The sequence below is a fragment of the Gallinula chloropus genome, assembly GCF_964237585.1.
Source record: "Gallinula chloropus genome assembly, chromosome: 22".
In the NCBI taxonomy this organism is placed as follows: domain Eukaryota; kingdom Metazoa; phylum Chordata; class Aves; order Gruiformes; family Rallidae; genus Gallinula; species Gallinula chloropus.
This window is the reverse complement of record NC_140107.1, coordinates 7857564-7875193: the sequence shown is the minus strand read 5'-3', so window position 1 is coordinate 7875193 and position 17630 is coordinate 7857564. Positions and strand designations below refer to the sequence as shown.

General features: G+C 63.0%; 1 protein-coding gene across 1 annotated transcript; it reads left to right on the top strand.

The window, feature by feature from the left end:
- Positions 1-5288: 5288 nt before the first annotated feature.
- LIN28A (lin-28 homolog A) lies at positions 5289-17183 on the top strand (the record flags this gene model as incomplete). Its single annotated transcript, XM_084274203.1, has 4 exons — positions 5289-5319; positions 6178-6356; positions 15671-15855; positions 16970-17183. 4 exons carry the CDS (start codon positions 5289-5291, stop codon positions 17181-17183), a joined length of 609 nt encoding a protein of 202 aa, XP_084130329.1.
- Positions 17184-17630: the final 447 nt, after the last annotated feature.

The following is a 17630-nucleotide window of genomic DNA, read 5'->3' as shown; positions in this document are numbered from 1 at the left end:
AGCACCCCAGTGCCCCTGGGGGGAGTGGGAGCTGCAGAGCCCAGTGGGGATGGTCAGGTGCTGGGTGGGGTGACAGGGTGCCCAAGGTGGGGACGGCAGGGTGCTGGGGGGGGGTGACAGGGTGCCCAAGGTGGGAATGGCAGGGTGCTGGGTGGGGTGACAGGGTGCCCAAGGTGGGGACGGCAGGGGGCTGGGTGGGGTGACAGGGTGCCCAGGGTGGGGATGGCAGGGTGCTGGGGGAACGATGGGGTGCCAAGGAGCAGCTTTGCAGGTCTGTGGGTGTGTTAAGAGCACCCAAGTGATGGTTAGCAGCTCCCAGCGGGGAAGGAGGGAGGAAGAGGGGTGCCAGGTACTGGGGACAGGGAGGTTGAGGCAGCGAGTGCTGGGGACCGAAGTGAGATGTCACCGCTTCCTCCCTGCAGCACTTCAAAAGGACAGTGGGCACCACCACGGTCCCTGCCTGCACCCTGAGGTCACAGCACCCGCTCGGTGCTGCTCTGGCTGCTCAGCACCTGAGCATCTGCCCCTCCAGAATGTCACACGTTCCCTTCCTGCCAGCGATGGCTCGAGATAAGCGCCTACAGTGGCAGCAGCTCACCAGCACAGCCAGAGCTGAGACCTGACCTGCTCGTGCTACGTGTGACTGCACAACCCCCTGTAACACCCTCTCTGCACACACACCCCCACCCCACCTCGACCCCTGCAGTGCCCAGGGTTGTTGCTGACATCCTGGCAGCAGCATCCAGCACCAATCCCTGGACCATCCAGGAAGCTGGGATGCTTCTGCACAGCACAAGGCGTCAGGGATGCTGACACCAGCTTCACCCTTGTCCCCAGGGCTCTCAGGGCCCCTGGGGTGTCAGGGAAAGAACCACCCCAGCCCCTGGGCTCTCCTGGGTGATGCTGAGCTGGGGTCCCTGTGAAGGGGGTTGGCATGGGTGGGCTCAAAGCCCCTGGAGGGAGCCACTCCAGCCACACACTGCAATGAGTTTCCAGGTCTCAGCACTGAGCACGGGGCAGTGTTGGCTGCAGCCACTGCTGTTTGGAGGTTTTGGGTGTACCAGCCAGCTTGGCTTCCCTGGGGTTACCCTGCCTGTGGGTTTTGGGGGTGAGTGTGGGGGTCTCTAGCACCCTGAGAAGGAGGCAAACCCCTTGGCCAGTGTGAGCAGGATGATGATGCAGGGTGGGCTGATGCCTGGGGAGGTGAGGTTCAGCTGCCTCTCCTCAGCATCCTGCTGTGTTCCCCCGGCCCAGCTCCCCTGAAGCAATTCCCTCTCCCCCTGCCTGGGTCTGCTGTCAGGGGAACAGGGCTTGAGCCAGGGTGGGGGGGTTTGGGGGGCAAGGGGAGCCTTGCGAGGCTGCTGCCTCGGAGGAATCTCTCTTTCAGCTATCGATTCCCCTTTATCAGAGAGCAGGAATATGTATGGGGCTGAAATCCTGATCAATTCCTGCTCTGCAGCTGATTGATCAGCTGCTGCCCAAGGCCTTCGATCCAAGGGAGCTGGAGATGCAGAGAGGAGCTGCCGAATTTGGGCACAACCCATCACTGTCTCTACCCACCTTTCTCCCCTCCTCCCTACCTGAAGGGCCCTGGGAGCATCCTGGGGGGGGTCACCCTGCCAGCACACCCCTCACCCCTCCTTTCCCAAGGGCTGACACCCCAGGGAGCCCCATTTCTGATGGCACAGGAGACTCACACTCCATCCTCATGACAGGGACCCCAGAGCCCCAAACCCAGAGGCACTGGGCACCCACCACCTCCCGTGGAAAGCAGCACCAGGAGGGGTGTTTTGGGGTGTTGGGAAGGGGGTGCCCACTTAGGGCATCCCTGGGAGCACACCCGTGTCTCTGGCAGGTTGCTGTGTCACTGGGAGGTACCGGAGCATCCCCTGCTCCTGGCTGGGCTCGTTAGAGCCACGGGACAAGCAGGGGCTGGCGAGGGGGAGGAGCAGCACCGCGGCCTCTGTTATTGATTGCTGCGCAGCCAAAGGTCAGCGGTGAGCGTGCAGGGACGGGGAGGAGGGAGGCGGGTGGCACTGGGACACGAGGGGCTCGCTGCCAGCACTGGGGCTGTGCTGGGGTGGGGGGGCAAGTGCCAGCCTTGGGGAGTGTGGGGCACTGAGCCCCCATACCCGGTCCCCATCGCACAGCCACCCACTCGCTGTGGATACCCCTCGTGCCTCAGTTTCCCCACCTGCCGATGCAGTGCTCAGCAGCACCCTGGGCTGTGTGGGCAGGGAAGGAGGTGCTGGGGGATGCAAGAAGGGGTCCTGTGCAGCGGGAGGGAGGTGGAGGTTGGTCAGAGGAGGTTTGTGTGTCTGTCTGTGTGCAGCTGGGGGGGATGTGTCTGCGGGATGGGCAGGGAATGGGCTCGTCTCTCCCCGATGGGGGTCCAGAGGCTGCCTTTGAGCTGGTCTCTGCCTTCCTGGTGGATAAACGATGGTGACTGTGCCGGGAGATCATGCTGGAGCCATGGCTCTGATCACACCATTCCCAGGGTCCTCCAGCTCCCTGAGGGGCTCTGCAGGGGCAACATTGAGGACTCTGGAGCTGTGACCCACACACCTGGGTCTCCCACACCCTGCCTGGGGCCGAGCAGCCCCCAACATCACGGTGCTGCCTGCGTGGGGGTGCCCGGTGCCAGAGCACGGGCCGTACGCCGGCGCTGGGCTCCGCAGAGCCGCCTGCCCTCGCCCCGGCCGTGCCGTGCCGGGAGGGGGAAGATTTACAGGCTGTCAGAGCCGGGGCCAGAGGTCAGCAGGGGTCAGAAAGTCCATTTTGGAGAGGTCACTGTCCACTTCTTTCAATCTAATGAAGCCATTATTTGTGAAAGCGGCCGCTTTGCCGGCTTATTCCCTTGAAGCCGAGCAGGGCGCAGCGACCGGCTCTGAAAGGACAGGAAGGAGTCCCCTTCCCGTTCGCTGCTGCCATTCAACAGGCCCCCCCAAAAAACACATACACCCCACACAGAAATATGATGGGGGAGCGTTGCTGCTGCGGGGCTGCCTTGCCAGGGCTGGGCAAGGTGAGGTTGGGGTGTAAAGGAGTGGAAAGGGCTGGATGCTGCCTGTAAGGGCCGTGCTCAGGGATGTCACTTGGCTGGGAAGTCACCCAGAATGGGCAGAAACGGGGGGATGGAGAGAAACTTGTTGTGGAGTTTAAGTGGAGATGACAGGAAAGCGTCTCCAGGGGCTGCTGGTCCCTCTTGACATCAGGAAAGGGGCTGGTGGGGAGGAAGCTGGTGCCGGGTGATGGATTATTTTCTGAAGGATTCATTTTGTGGGAAGCAAGGGCTGACCCCTTGGCACATCCTTCCCCTGCACCCCGATGCCTCTGTACTGGCTGCCCCGGGACAGTCCCCAGGCTGTGTGTCCGCTGGCACTGGAGTGTCCCTTCCAGGGACAAAATCCTGGGCGAAACGGGGGAGGGGGAAGGAGCTGAGCTGGAAGGAGGGATGAGACGAGAGGAGCAGAGCCACACAGAGGGGTCTCCCACAAGTCTTGGGGGGGGAGGTTTTCCCCCTTCTTTCCTCTTGCCCCAATTATCCAGCAGACGAGGAGAAGGAGAAGAAGCTCAGCCTGCGATCCCAGCCCTCACCGGGTCCTTCCCAGAGGATGCCACAGCCGTTGGGACGGTCCTGCAGTGGTTTCCCCCCCTGGAACACCCGTGGGTGATGCTGGCAGGGAGACAGGGAGTGTGAAGGCAAGAACGTAGCGTGGGTCCCGTCTCGCCAAGACTGTCCCCGCACCCGCGGGTGAAAGTCCGGCGGGGCCACTTGGCTCTGCGGTGGCGGGCGGGGGTTGTGTGGGCAGGAGGAGGAGGAAGGGCAGGAGGAGGAGGAGGAAGAAGAAGCGGCAGGACCCTGGACAGGGGCCGTGTCGTTCAGCACCACGGCCAGCGCCGGCAGCCCCGGGGGCTGCGGGGACCGCGCGGGTCTTCCCCACGCGGGGTTTGGTGGCAGCACCGGCCCGGCCCGGCGGAGTCACCCCCGGGCGGGACCTCGGGGTCCGCCCTGCCCACCCCACGCACGGAGCCCCCCCCCACCCCGAGCCGCTCGGGGGAACCACCCGGGGCGGGTCCCGCGTGGGGCGGCCGCGCTCAGCGATCCCCGGTTCTCCCTGCGGCGGCGGAGGGGGAGGGTGGGGGGTGGGTGAGGCTTCCCCCCAGCTCACCCCGGTCTGGGGGCGGCACTTTGGGGAGGGGGCTGCCCTCCAGGCAGACCCCACAGCGCCCGTGAGGGGCGGCGGGCGGCGCTGTGCCCCCACGGGCCGGGGCGGCGGCGGGGCATTGTCCGCCCGCCGGAAATGGAGCCGCTGGTCACTCGCCCTTTGTCCCCGCCCGGCCCGGGGGGCGACGGGCCCCCCGCCCCCGCTGCGCCTCCCCGCCGCCGGCACCGCTCCCCCGCCGGCGGGAGGGCGGCCTGTGCCCCCCGGGCGGGGTTGGGGGGGGGGAAGCACGGCCCCGGAGGGGTGGGAGTGCACGGCCCCGGGGGGCCACGGGCCACTCGCGGGACACGGGATGGGGCTGGGGGCGCAGGGAGACCCCGGTGTCCCGGAAAACCGGCCGTCCCCGCGCCACGGTGCGTCCGCCCGGCCCGGTCCCGGTTCCCCCGCCCCGGTCCCCAGGTGTCTCCACTCGTGGGAAGAGCTTGGGGGGGGGGGTCGTGGAGAGACGAGTGGAAACTCCCCCCAGCCCTCGGGGGTCCCACCTCCTCACACCCACCCCCCGGGGGTCACATCTTCCCTTGACAGGTGGCCTCGCCCCTAAGTGTGTGTGTGTGGGGGGGGGGGGGGTCAACCCACAACCCCCCCTCCAAATCCCTCCCGGAATGTGTCGCTATTACCGGGGTGGGGGGGGAGGTGTGGGGGGGGGGTGTGTGTGTTAATTAGGATCACGTGGGGGCGGGATGGCGGAGCGCGGCCCGGCGCCCCCCGGCACCGCGGGTGGGTCCTGAGGGTGGAGGGGGGGGGAGTTAAAAGGGGGGGGGGGGCGGGGGTTTGCTATTGTCTGCGAGAATTTGGGAGCCTTTGAAAAAACCCTCCCGCTCCCTCCCACCCCTATTGTTGGAGTGAAGATGGAGTCAAACCTCTCCCGGCTCCCTCCCGGCGGGGTCTAAGCTGGGGGGTTTTTTTGTTGAGGGTTTTTTTTTTTTCCCTTTTTTTTTTTTCTTTCCCTTTTTTTTTTGGCTGGGCTGATACCCTCAAAGCTGGCCGAGGAGGAGGAGGAGGAGGAGGAGGGAGGAGGAGGCGGTAACAGCCACAACTCGGAATTTGCAAGCGAGTGTCGGGATGGGGTCTGTTTCCAACCAGCAGTTTGCAGGTTAAGTTATATTATTGTCGCAGCCCGCCTCGGCTCCGCGGTTATTAATAACGGCGGGCAGAGGGGCGCAGGGACCCCCCCCCCCTCCAGCCCCCGGCCCACCCAGCCCCGTTGCGCCCAGCAGCGAGGCCGGGCCCGGCGTGGCCTCGCTCCCCCCGCCCCCGCTGCGGCTCTGGGGGGGGCGGAGGGGGGGGGGGTTGGGGTCGGGGAGGGGGAGTTTTTGTTTTAATTCAATTTTTTTTTTAATTTATTATTTTTTCTCCCCCCCGACCCCAGGATGAGCCCAGAAGTTTGGGGCCGGTGGCGGCTGCTGGGGTTGTTTGGGAGCTGGGGGGGGGTCCCCGTGCAGCGGGGGGGATGCTGACGGTAGGGGAGAGACTCTCCCCAGCGTGGCTCGCTGGAGCATGGCAGGGGGATCCCGGGTCGCTATTTTGGGGGAGTTTCCCCCTTTTTCTGTGTGTGCTTTTTCAAAATTGTTTGTTTAATTTTTTGACTTTTTGTTAGGCTGGCTGGTTGGGGTTTGGGGTTTATTTTTCATCGGTTTTCACGCTTTCTTGGGGGAAGAAGGGATTTAGGGCCCCCACCCCGCGCACCGCCCGGGCTGGAGCTGCCGTCATCCCCCCTCGCTCCTGGGGTGACCCCCACGTACACGTGGAAGCGGAGCTGACCGCCCTGCTCGGGGCTTTTTGGAGTTTCTCTTGTCTTGTCCCAGCCTGGGGAACCCGAACAGGATTTGGGGTTCCTCCCGCGGGGCCGGGGCGGCTGGGCCGGGGGAGCCGGGGGCGGGGTGGGGGGGGGATCCAGGGCCCGCGGGTCCCCCAGCCCCTCGGCTCAGCGGCTCGGTGGGTCTCTCCCCAGGTGCGAAGCCGGGCGAGGAGCCGGCCGGAGACTCGCCCAAGGCCGAGAACGAGTCGCAGCCGCTGCACGGCTCCGGCATCTGTAAGTGGTTCAATGTCCGCATGGGCTTCGGCTTCCTCTCCATGACCGCCAAGGGCGGCGCGACCCTGGACTCGCCCGTCGATGTCTTCGTGCACCAGGTACGGGGCCGGATCCCGCGTGGGTCCTGGGGAGGGAAGGAAGAGGGGAGGGGGGAGGGGGAGGCAGTCCCCGGGACCCCCGCGGCAGGATGCGAGGCGGGATGGGGAGTCAGGGCTCCCGCCCCCATCCCAGCCCGGTGTCCCGGGAAGCCGGGGTCCCCCCCGGTTCGTTTCCCCGGAGCGAAGGGCAGGCACAGCCGCTCGACCCGCCGCAGCCCCGGGCTCCTCTCCGGGGACCGGCCCTGTAAGCTGAGCCCCGAGCGATTTCATTTTCCCGTCATGGTTCCCCGGGGAGACCCCCGGGGCCGCATCCAGGGGAGCAGGTGCCCGACGGGCTGAGCGGGATGTGCCGGAGCGGGGATGCTGCTCACCCCGTGGAGGGACGTGGGGAAGAGCGTTTTTATCCCAGGGGATGGAGTCCTGGGAGCCCCGGCTCAGGCAGGGATGCAGGGTTGGGCTTTCCCCAGCCGCTGGTTCATCCTTGGGTTGGGGGGTACCTCTGCCCCGGCCCCTTGTTTCGGCTGCTGTGATTGGCACAAAGTGCCAGGGTCGCGTGTGTGTCCCCACGGAGCCCGTGTGATGGTGACAGTCTCGTGTCAGCTTGGGAACCCCAGGGGTGTCGGTCATCCTGTGCCAAGGGAAGTCGCGGGTTCAGGGCTGCAGCTGCTTGAAACCCCCCAGCTGGTGGGTGAGGATCTGCCGGGGGATCCTATTTAGGAGCCTGGGGTATGGGTTTGGAGATGGTGCCCGAATTGGGGCCGGCACTGGGTGGGAGATGTGGTGCTGGCTGGTATGGAAAGGGGTCTGTGCACTGAGTGTGCCCCGGGAAAGCAGCGGCCCCCGGGGCTGGGGAGCAGTGAGCATGAGCAAAGGGCATCTCTGGAGCAAACGAGTGATTTTGTGGGTACAGTTGGGAGCAGCTGCCCAGGGTACTTTGATGGTGCTGGCTCTGGGGAGCCCCTGGTCCAGGCGGCTTCAGTGGCTGCTGCTTCCCATGGGCCCAAATTCCCCCCAAAATGGGGACCACCCCATGGTCTGCTGATGGGCTGGGGGTGCGGGACTGAGCCCCTGGGCTGTGCAGGGCTCCTGGGGCTCCCTGGGGGCTCTCACCCCCTGCCCACGAGACAGCAGCTGCTCCAGGCAGGGCTACAGTGACTCGGCCAGTGAATGGTGACCAGCAGAGAAGCAAATCTCTTTTCCTTTTGCTGCAGCGTGGTGAAAGCGCCTTGGTAGGAGCCACCATCCCGGGCCAGGGCCGGGTCTGGAGGTGAGGGCTTCAAATTAGTCTGGGAAACCAAGATCGTGGTGCTTCCAGAGAGCAAACGGGTCTCTGCATCTCAGCGTAGCACAGTGCGACTCGGTGCCAGGAAGCCTCCCACCTTCCCCCCCTTCTCCCCGGGTTTATTGCCCCTAGACAGTCTGGTTTCCTGATTGCTCTCGCTCACATTCCTGCAGGAAAAGGGAATTAGCTGGGGTGTCTCTGCCAGGAGCATCCCCCCGCCTGGGGAGAGGTGCAGCCTGGGGGGGCCAGGAGAGCCGCGGGCTCCCGTGAGCAGGGTTTGTGCGCTCGGGAAATGCTGCGAACGCCGAGTAAGAGCGGGTTGCTTTGGGGAGCAGAGAGGCAGCGTGTATGTGGGGTGATGGGCAGGGTGCTCCTCCCGGCGCTGGGCTTCATTCACCTCGCTGGGACCGAGGTGGCTTTGGGCTGATGCCGAGTTTTTCTTCTCCAAGCCGGGCTTCCCCTCCTTCCCTGCTCACTGGTGGCACAGAGTAGCTGCTCTCCTGCAGCAAACCAGCCAGGGCTGATGCGGGAGACTCACCCACCGCAGAGCATCCCAGCCCCGGGCGTTCCTCGGAGAGAGCCCGAACTCCGGCTCCCGCCCCAGCCCCGCCGCTTCGGGATGGCTCGTGGGGAAATGATCCCCTCTGGCGATGCTCTCCCCATCTCCACGCTCTCTCCATCTCCACACTCTCCCCATCCCCGTGTCCAAGCGCCTCCAGAGAGTGGGTGCTGGCTCTGCTCCCCGGGGAGGGAGCCAGGCCCGGGAGGGCAAAAGGCAGGACAGGTTTGGAGGGGTACAGATGGGGCAGGGGGTGCTGGGGTCAGGGTGCTGTGCCCAGCACCCACACTGCGCAGTGCCCCGGCGCAGCAGCCTTCGGGCTTTAACACCCCGGAGCCCCCCATAACCTGCTCCTTCCCCTCTTCATTTACATATGTGAATGATGACCCACAGGAAGTAATTGTGGGAGAAAGAAGGGAATTGGCCTCTTTAGATCTATTAAATCACTTTATTACAGGAACCAGGTCTGAATGGCCCTTCTCTGCGGGGAGCGCGTCTCCATCTCCCTCTGCCTTTATCTGACCACAAAGAGATTAAAATCTCGGCAGGACAGGAGACTAACAGGGCTCCTCGGGGCTGCCTTTCCCCTGCATTGTGAGCTAAAAATGAGGCATTTGGGTTCAAATGCCTCCCCTGGACACTGGAGATGGATTCATTTGGGGGCTGTGAGGAGACAGTGGGGGATGAAGCGCGGAGGAGCGGAGCGGGTTGTCCCGGGGAGGTGAAGAGCTGAGCAGCACCCATGAAAGGGGGTGGTGGTGTGTGTGTGGGGGGGTCTTGAGGTGGCAGAAATCGGGCTGGTACTGGGGGAGACCCCAAAGCTGCATCTCCAAGGGGTTTAAATCCTCGATAAAGGCGATGTTGGCTGGGGCTGGATTTGGGTTGTTTGGGAGGTTTTTGGTTCCTTCTTGTGGTTTTGGCAAGGAGAGTTTCTGGGTGCTGCTGGGACCCCCCCGGCTGCTGTGGCTGCGGGGTGTCCGGTGGCATCTTGGTGACATGGTCCTGGTGTCCCCACAGGGATGGGTGTAAGGCTGTGCCGGTGGCTGGACCCATCGGGGCTGGGATGTGGCACTCTTGCCTTGTCTGAGTGCTCCTACAATGTGGGCAGGGGGGTGACAGCTGCCCTTTGGCCATGGGGTTTGGCTGAGGTGACCCAGGCTGTCGCCCACCTCCACTCACACCAACCCCACACCTCTGGCCAGGGATGGAGCCGAGATGCTGGTGTGAGGTGAGGTAGAAAGCAAGTGTTTGGGGGGCAGCTCCATCCCTGAGTGCACAGGAGAGCAGAGCTGGGAGCACAAGGGAGGCTTTCTCCGTTGGGGAGCAGGGTCCAGCCCTCCCCCATGGTCCCCCAATGCCTTTCCCCCAGCCTGGGGTGCAGGGCTGGATCTGGATGGGGGGAGGAGTTCATGTGCGCAGAGCTGGGGAGGGCTGAAGCAGCAGTTTTAGTCCCTGTCTTGGACCACGATGCCTACAGGGACCCAGGATGTATTTCATATCTCACTTTCCCCTCTTTCTCATGTGCATCACTCCTGTGTTTGCTCTCAGGGACTGGGGTCACCCTGGGGACTGGGGTCACCCTGAGCCCTGGGTGGGCACCCTGAGTGCTGGTGGGGGTGGCTGCGGGACCCAGGAGCACCAGGGTTACGTAGGTCCCTGGGAAAGGGGTCCCTGGGGTAGGAGTTGGGGGTCAGCATCTCTGCTGTAGGGTGAGGTGATAGGAGCAAATTCCTTTCTTCTTCCTATTTTTTTTTTTAACAACATCTGGACTAAACTGGTACCACAGGGCTCCTGTGCCACATCCTGATGGGGACTAGTGAGCCAAAGAGAGGGGCTTTATTCCACCCCTGGAGCTCCCTCAAGACGCACACAAAAAAAGCCTCCTGTCTCTGTGTAAAGATTAACTGATGGCTGCAGGCACATCCCTTCCCCCAGCTCCCCCTTCCCAGCCCCAGGGTGAGGGGCAGGGAGAGAAAAACACCCTTAAATGGTCTCCCAGATAAAAACGGCCCAAATGAATGGGTTTGCTCCCGTTAAAGCCCGGGGAGGAGGGCTGGGAGGGCTGGGATGGAGTCGCTGGCTTGGCGAGCCCCTCTCCCTGCCACCCCCAGCTCCAGCGTTTGTTTCCTCATCTAATTCATCCTCAGGATAAGCGGGATGAAGCGGGAATCGCAGGCAGAAGGTGTGCTGCTGCTTTAATACGGGGTGTGGAATTAATATGCAGCTGCTGATCCCAGTTAGCTGCACCCCTGGGACGCACGGGAGGGTTTGGGTGGGGGAAAGAGATTTGAAGGAGCTGAAGGTGTGGATTCAGGGCAGGTAGCTGATATCTTACCCTCCTTGGTGGATACTTTTCCCCCCTGTGATTAGTGTCTAGGGTTTAGTTTGGCTGTCCTACAGTGGAAAATTAAGGGTGAGGTAGTTACTTTTGGGGGGATAACAGCTTTATTTTGGTTTTACTTGAATTGGAGAAAGCATCCTTTGGGGATATTGTACTAGGTGACAGTGGGGAGAGACTGGAAAGCACTGGTAATGTTGTGTTAACCCCCCACCCCGTGCTCTCCATGCTGGGCTCCTGCAGGCATCGCCCTTTTTATCTCTGCCCTGAGCCCCCGGAGCTGAGGGAGGACCCCCCACCCTTTCCTGCTCAGCATCCACCAGCTGCCTGCACAGGGGCTGAGCTGCAGGAAGGGACCATGGGCCCGATCCTGCTCTGAGCCATACGGGCAGCAGCATCGCCCCCCCGTGCTCCCACGGGCAGATCCCCTGTGTTTTGGGGGGACGGAGCCAGGCACAGGCTGCAAAGGCAAAGGGATGTTGTCCCTCTGTGGAACGGGCTCAGCTCCCAGTCGGGGGAGCCCCTGCGGTGCTGGAACGGGGCTGGGAGCTGGGCTGGGGCTGCCCTGTCCCAGTGGGACTGCGGTGGTGTCACACTGGTGTTGGAGCTGGGTTTATGTGGGATGGCTGCTGGGCCAGCCCAGGCTGGGGCACGTGCTGGCCCAAACTGGGGAAGCGTTAGTCCCAGCACACCAGCTTACTCCCAGTGCTGGGAGTGGAGGAAAGGGCTGGACTGTACTGGCTGTGCCAAGCCTGAGCCCTGGGGGGCTGGGGGTGGCTGAGGGCTGCTCCCCCAGGGCTGTGAATCCCCCTTGGGATATGTCATGGTGGGGTGAAGGTGGCTGGGATGTGCAGGGCTCTGCCACCCACCCTGCACCCCAGTCAGTCTGGTGCTGGCTGGCACGAGGCAAGGGATTTGGGGGGATGGGGACACTGTGGCTTGGGGGGCATGGAGGCAAATGGGACAGCACTGGAGGGCCAGGGTGCCCTGGGCACTGTTATGGGTGGAGGCTTGAGCAGAGGGGACCACTGTGTGGGTGCCCCCAGCCTGTGGGTGAAAGTAGGGTGCAGGGGCCCCGCTATCCAGGGGCTCAGCAATCCCTGTGCCCGAGGCAGAGACCTGGGGTGGGGGATCCATCCTCCCTGGTCCCCCCTCTGCAGAGTGAGGGAAACTGAGGCACGGGCACTGTCTGCAGTGGGGTTGGGCTGCCTGAATTGCTCTGAGCTCTGGCACGTTGGCGCTGCCGCCCAGTGTTCCCACAGCCACCCTCAGCCCAGCATCCCAACCCGGTTGTTTTTCCAAGGGGTTTCAGTTGAAACGGCTGGATGGGGGCGAGGTGCAGCGGCCGCTCCGCCCCAGGCCCCTCCGGACACAAAGATGGTTTGATTGAGTGGCTGGGGCTGGCTGGGAATAAACGTCCCCTTGTGTCACGCTGGGGAGGCCGCGGGGACAATGGTGACCCCAGGGCTGGCCGTGCCCCTCTGGAGCCTGGCAGGGTGGGGGTGAACCGGAGCCTGGCACTTTGGGGAGCGGTGGCTGAGTTTGGGGTGCTCCATGGTGTCACCCCTCTGGGAGGGGGAAGAGGCCTAAGGCTGGGGTCTGTGATGAGGGGTTCGATGGGGGAGGAGGAGGGATGAAGGCACCCACATGCAGGTGGGGAAGGGGGGAGTGGGGGGAGCACGGTGGCCAGTGCTCTGTTGTGTCTGTCCCCTGTAAATAACTGGAACTGCCAGGGTGTGGGATGGGAGGAAAAGAAGCAGAGAGGTGCCCATGGTGTCACCTGGTGAGGGGGTGGCTGGGGGGGGGGCACAGAGCATTGGGCAAAGCGGTGGCACCTCCGCTGCTGTTCCTTGTTCTACTGGTTAACTCTGAACCCTAATGGTAACAAGTGAAAGCCTTGCTCTACCAGCTTTAAACCAGTTTTATGATGAGGGTGGCAGTGCTTTGTGATCCAAGCCCACCCTACACTCCCTTCCCCACACCAAACCCAGCCCCCCCCCAAGACCAAGCCCTCAGCTCAGCCATGGGGCCCAGACCCCAAACCCCAGCACCCAACAGGCGTGAGACCGCAGCGGGCGAGCTGGGCGCAGGGCTGATGCGCGGAGGGGCTGGAGGGGGTCAGAGGGGCCGCGGCCATGCCGGCCACCCTTCCTCCCCCCGCCGTGGCCTGGAACTCCTGGAATTTGGGCAGCGGGAGAGCGGCCGCCGCCGGCCCTTTGTTCTCTCTGGCCGGTGGCTCCCGGCCCTGGCCCTCCCCTGCGCTCCCCCCATCCCCAGCATCCCCGGCTCGCTCCAATCCCCCCCTTCCTCTCTTTATTTTTTTGGGGGGGGGGTGTGTGGAGGCCTGGGAAGGCTCCGGCTTTGTGTGTGGTGTGGGACAGGGGCTCTGGGCCCCTTCCTTTCAGATGCAGGAGGTATGCAGCTAATTCAATGGGCTGCAGTTTGATTACCTATCTGATAACAGAGGAATGCCAGCAATGTGTGTGTTTTGGGAAGGGGGCAGGGGGGATGCGCAGGGACCACCAGCCACTCTGCAGCTCACATCAAAAGGCTGTGGTGGGGGGAGAGCTGGGGCGCCCCGGCCACTGCACCCCCCCCTCCTCCTCCTCCTTCCCCGGGGAGAGGGCGTTTCCTTTGGCCTTTTGGTGGAGGGGGCCGGGGAGGTGGTTGTCATCCTCACCCGCTCCTGGAAAATAAATCGCTTCCCCCCATCATGTTGCAGCAGCTTCTGCCCCAGCCCTCCCCATCCCTCCCAGGGGGGAATGGAGCTGGACCCCCAGCGCTGCCCGTGGGTGATGGTGCCCGAGGCGTGGGCTGAGCTGGGGTGTGTGTGTGGGGGGGCTGCACACTGAGTTTCCCCCCTCTGCCGTGGCTCAGCTTTGTCACAGAGCTTGGGGCTGAGGCCTGGGAGTTTTCATCTCGGCAGTGTAAACACAGCTGGCTGGGCTGGGCTGTAAACACCCCGATAAGGATCGCTGGCTCTTGTCCCCCAGCCCCCTGTGCCCCGGAGTGATGCTCGGAGTGATGCTCCCCCACCCACCCCCGGAGTGATGCTGGGCTCCTCCTTGCCCCCAAAACGCTGTGGCTGCTGCTGGAGTGGGGCAAATTAATCACCTACAGCAGCCCCCATCACCCAAACTGCCTTGTGTGGGGATCTGAGGGCACCGGTGGGGCAGCGCGTTGGGGACGGGCAGGGTTGGTGTCTGACCCCAAGGTGTCAAAGTTGGGGTGGGCACCTCGTGTGATGTGCTGGCAGCTGCTTTGGACACAGCATGTCTGCTGGGGTGACTCTCAGCATCCCCCCACCCCAGTGATGCCCAGTGCTGGGGGAAAGCTGAGCTGGGGCTGGGGAGCAGCATCCGGCCATCGTGCTGAGCGTGGCAGGGGGGTTGCTGGTGGTGGGTGATGATGGGGCTGCTCGGATCGGCCCTGCATGGGCAGAGGTTGCTGTTCATGTTTAGGTGGTGTGCAGTGTGCCAATACACAGAGCAGGGGTGTTTTACTGTGTATCTGCACAGAGATGGGGTCCTGTCCTGTGTGCTGCACTGGATTTTGCTGTAACACTGAGATGCTGTTGTGCCCTTGCTGCTGGGGACCTTGCAGCTCAGGGTTCAGCTCTCCCTTTCAGGTGTGGGAGCAGGTCAGAAAGCAGAGGTTTGTGGCAATCCCATCCAGACTGCTCTGGACCCTGTGGACTGAGTGGATGTGGGTGACTTGGGCCACCCCAAGCTGAGTCCCAGGGCACAGAGGGGGCAGAAAAAGAGGCCTGAAGGGTTGTTCCTCGAGCTCTGCTGCGTTCCCCCTCCTCACACATGCCCATGGACATGCACAGGTCCTGCAAGACCCCCCTGAAATAAATTCCTTCCTAAAACCTGACAGCTCCACTCCCTCCTCTCCTAAAAGCAGAGATGTTTTTATGTGGAGTGTTTCCACACGGGTCCCTTCGAGATCTGGGGTCAAAGAGGGGAACCAAGCCTGCCTGCCCGTCCCTGGGCAGCGTGCGCACGGGGGCTCAGCACGGGAAGAATGAGCGGCCGCAGCCCACGTGACGGGAACTGGCTGGGCCATGAATGGGGGAGATGCTCCATTCATAAACGCGGAGTCCTGCTGCAGCCGCGCAGGCGTTGGCGCCGGCTCTGCTGGGAATCCCCAGCTCGCTGGAGCTGCTCCTCCCTCTGCCAGCAGATTCCCCCTTAACTCTTTGCTCACGCTCGTTTGGGCTCCGTGGGAGAAAGCCCTGCTGGGGTGGCTGCCCGGGATGCAGGCAGCGATGCTCGTGGCAGGGCTTGCTGGCACAGGGGGCAGGAGATCAGCTGCATCACCCAGCTCAGATCCTTAATGGATTTGTTCTGCTAAAATAGACAGGGGTCATGGAAGTGGAGTGGAATTTTCTAGCACCTCACAACCCACCCACCCCCACCCACCCCCCCCAGCCTGGGTCTGAGCTCCCAAGTTTGATCACACGGTGATGATTGATGTGGTGATCCTGAGAGGGACAGGAGATGCTCCCAGCAGTGACAATCCAGGGCCAAACGGCTGTTTAATTAATTGTTGGGGGCACTTAAAGGGCTTGAACTGAGGGGAGCGGCAGTGCAGGCGGCTGGCTGGGACCTGGGGTCAGCAGTGCCAGCTTCCACCTCCTGTCCTCGCTGCGGGTCCTGCTGCCAGTGGGGCTGCACAGGACTGTGCCAAACCTCGAGCTCCTTCTGCCTCTCAAACTGATGTGTTGGATGTCCCTGTGAGCATCCCCAGTGCGGGAGGGACGAGGGCAGTTCTACCCCTCAGCATGGGGCTGGGTGGGAGAAGGGGGCTGTTTGGCAGCACTGAGTGCCAGTATTTTGCTGAAAACATGGAAATTTGGAGCAGAACTGACTCTGCCAGCCAAGCCAGTGAGCCCCACTCGACCTGGTGTCTTGGCTCCCTGAAAGCTCCATGTTATCAAATGGGGTTCCAGAGACTTTTGGGGAAATGAAGGTGCCTGGCTGAGCTTGGTGTCCCCTCACAAGGGGAAGGCGAGGGGGATGTCAGCAGCTCTGGTGCCACGGGAGGTGCTTGTTGGTTTTGTCGTGTGCCCCTTGGACACCCCAGCTTGGTGCTGACCCCCCCTCCTTTCCCTGTGCCCCCACTCCCTCCAGAGCAAACTCCACATGGAGGGTTTCCGCAGCCTGAAGGAGGGTGAAGCCGTGGAGTTCACCTTCAAGAAGTCATCCAAAGGCTTGGAGTCCATCCGAGTGACCGGCCCGGGGGGCGTCTTCTGCATCGGCAGCGAGAGGAGACCCAAAGGCAAGAGCCTGCAGAAACGCAGATCGAAAGGAGACCGGTAAGGAGCAGCTGGGGCCTGATGCAGGGCAGGGCCCAACCCTCAGGCACCAGGCCCTGCCTGGCACCCTGCCTGCGGGGCTGGGGGCTGGGGTGGGGGGCCAGGCAGCGACCCCTCCTCTGGGAAAGCTGCTTCCTTCGGCGGTTAATGAGTGGCAGATGCAGCTTGGTGAGGAAAGGGCAGCAAGGCAGCAGCGAAGGGGCAGAGGTCAGGGACACCCCGGGCGGCCGCTGCCCTGGTCTCGGGGAGCTGCGCTGGGCAGGGGTAATTTTCTCAAAGAGAAACCCTTCCTTGTGGGGAGGAAATGGCCGGACGTCCTGGCAGCATCTCCCATGGTGAGGCTTGGAGCCCCAGGGCGTGTTTCTGGCCTGCCTTTCTCTCCTCTCCCATCCTCTCCATCCTGCCTCATCCCTGCTTTCCCCGTGGGTGCTGCCTGCCCCACCCGGCTGTTCTCACGGGTGGGCTTGAAAATTAGTTGGAAAGGAATTGGGATGGGAAAGGAAAAAAAGGTTGTGGACATCCTAGAAGGATGCAGGATCCTAGAAGGATGCAGGATCCTAGAAGGATGCAGAAGGTGCTCCCTCTGCCCGCTCTGCTCCGGTGCAAAGGTGGTACCTTGGGGGTGAGTGCTGCAAGGGTACAGCCGTGAGAAAAGCTGTGTTTTGGGGTGTCCCCATGGTCCCTGCAACCCTTCTCCTGGCTGTCAGTCACCGGAGAGCCTTTTCCTGCTCTGCTGCTGGTTTCAGTCCATGGGGTGTAACCCTGGGTGTGGGTCTGTGGAGCAGGAGCCAGACCCATGGTGGCAGAGAGCTGGAAACCCCCTAGGTCCCTGATTTTTGTCCCCAGGCGCTTGGCTGCGGTGCAGGGGTTTGCTGCCATCTCCTGGGTACCAGCAGCACCACTGAGTCAGACTGGCCGTGCTGGAGCTGGGGCTCTGTGGGGGCCAAATCCAGGGCTGCCACCCACCTTCCAAAAGCCAACCCCACAGCAGCCAAGCCATTCTAAACCCAGCTCTGCCTGCGAAGCCAGACGGGTCCCAGTCGCCACCAAGGCAGCATCCCACCTCCCTTAACGTCTTCTCCTCCAATCTTTCTCCTCATCCCCCCCCCCGCAGATGCTACAACTGCGGCGGGCTGGACCACCATGCCAAGGAGTGCAAGCTGCCACCGCAGCCCAAGAAATGCCACTTCTGCCAGAGCATCAGCCACATGGTCGCCAACTGCCCTGCGAAAGCACAGCAGTCCCCCAGCTCCCAGGGAAAGCCCGCCTACTTCCGAGAGGAGGAGGACATGCACAGCTCGGCCCTCCTCCCCGAAACCCGGGAATGATGGTGGGTGGCAGGGAGGGGGGGCTTCCATCAGGATGAAAAGGCTTTGGCAAGGCAACGGGCAGTGGTGGGGGCTTGGAGGAGGGAGGGCAGGCTGAAGGATTGGGGAGGGAAGGCAGCAGTGCTCATGGGGGGGACCTGGTGTCCCTGCACAGACCTTGTCCCCCTGCTCCCAGCCTGGGGAGAGCCCTGCTTTAATCGGGATGGCTCGTTCCAGAGGCAGGGGGAAGGAGCACCCAACACACCTCTTCCAGCTCAGAAAACCCCACCGCATTTGGTTCACCTTTACTCATTTCCTAAACTAAGCCAGGCAGAGGTGTCTCTGGGAGGAGGAGCAGAGAACCAACATCTCAGGGACAAGCTCATGGTTCTGTGTTCTCCTGAGCTTCAAACCAGCTCTGGCACAGCCTGGGCGAGTTGGGGGGGACCCGCTCCTGCCCTGTCCCTC